This window comes from Trichinella spiralis, assembly GCF_000181795.1.
Source record: "Trichinella spiralis strain ISS 195 chromosome Unknown Scfld2912, whole genome shotgun sequence".
Lineage (NCBI taxonomy): Eukaryota > Metazoa > Nematoda > Enoplea > Trichinellida > Trichinellidae > Trichinella > Trichinella spiralis.
The window spans coordinates 1-1,344 of NW_003529851.1; the positions used below are offsets into that span (position 1 = coordinate 1).

General features: G+C 28.9%; 1 protein-coding gene across 1 annotated transcript; it reads left to right on the forward strand.

Moving 5' to 3' along the window:
* Positions 1 to 988, forward strand: Tsp_13503 (NADH dehydrogenase I, I subunit). The gene is made up of 3 exons (XM_003368191.1): positions 1 to 33; positions 393 to 565; positions 842 to 988. Exons 1-3 carry the CDS (start codon positions 9 to 11, stop codon positions 986 to 988), a joined length of 345 nt encoding a protein of 114 aa, XP_003368239.1. The 5' UTR covers positions 1 to 8.
* Positions 989 to 1,344: the final 356 nt, after the last annotated feature.

The window sequence follows — 1,344 nt, forward strand, 5'->3', positions numbered from 1 at the left end:
TTCATTGGATGTTTCTTTCTGAACTGATTCGAGGTATGCTTGCTAGAGATTGCATTTTTTTTGTTTATTAGTCTATATTCAAATTATATGATAAATTTCATCTTGCAACTTGCATTTTCACTAACTGTTCACAACCAATGATATGTACTTGCAAAATTGGGATTTTTAGTTAGTTAGTTTTTTTTTAATTTAATTGTAATCTCCATTCGATAAAAGGAAAAGAAAGTACAAATATTTGGATAATGTTTAAAAAAAAATAATTTACATTTAATTATTCATTTCTGCATTTCTTTTATTAGATGGATGGCATACGTTGTACGATGATTATTTTTGTGCTTAATTGAATTTCTGTGTTAAATTTTTAATAATTGTTTGTTGAAATTTTTGTTAAGCACTGGGCCATTTGTTTGGTTCTTTCTTGAAAGAGCCGGCCACGATTAATTATCCATTCGAGAAAGGTCCGTTGAGTCCGAGATTCAGAGGCGAGCACGCACTTCGTCGTTACCCCTCTGGCGAGGAACGTTGCATCGCTTGCAAACTGTGCGAAGCAATTTGTCCTGCCCAGGTGAGTTTAGCATTTTCTTTATCAACAACAATTGATAAATTCAATTTAACATTCATATATGTATATATATATATATATATATATATATATATGTATATATATATATATATATATATATATATATATATATATATATATAATATTCATTGTCATTTTCAAGTTCAACTTCAGTAGCGTAGTTTAATAATTTATAATATGAAATTACTACATTTCCAGTATCATCAACACTGTACATATGCCGTGTGATTTATTTTGTTTTTTTTAATTTGATATTAGGCAATTACTATCGAAGCAGAAGAGCGTCCTGATGGCAGTCGACGAACAACTCGCTACGACATTGACATGTGCAAGTGTATCTATTGTGGTCTTTGCCAAGAAGCCTGTCCAGTGGATGCCATTGTTGAAGTAAATTTTATTTTTTAATTTATTCAAAAATTATTGTTGTTATTGATGTTGTTTTTATTAATTGATGTCGATGTTTAATTTGGTAATTTTCAAAATAAGTATTTCACGCCATTTCAAATGTTTAAACAAATGGTTAATTTTAGTTTGTTTGCTTGTTTTTTTTTATTTTATTCGGTTTAATCATGAACAGCACACATATGCAAATCAGATATGATCTGTGTGAGTGAATCAGTGGCATGGGATTTTTATCAACTTGAAAAAACATTAAAAGAATGAAATCTAACGCTGAATGAAGTGTGTTCTTATTCAAAAAGAAAAGAAAAAATTGGTTAATAATGATTTTAATTGTTTATTGGCGTGTTTACACAAAGCAA

Bases quoted from the DNA above. Each gene is read 5' to 3' on its own strand.
- Tsp_13503 (XM_003368191.1), top strand. From the start codon at position 9: ATGTTTCTTTCTGAACTGATTCGAG. The intron at 34-392 runs GTATGCTTGCTA...ATTTTTGTTAAG, and splicing joins TCTTTCTGAACTGATTCGAG to CACTGGGCCATTTGTTTGGT. The intron at 566-841 runs GTGAGTTTAGCA...ATTTGATATTAG, and splicing joins AAGCAATTTGTCCTGCCCAG to GCAATTACTATCGAAGCAGA.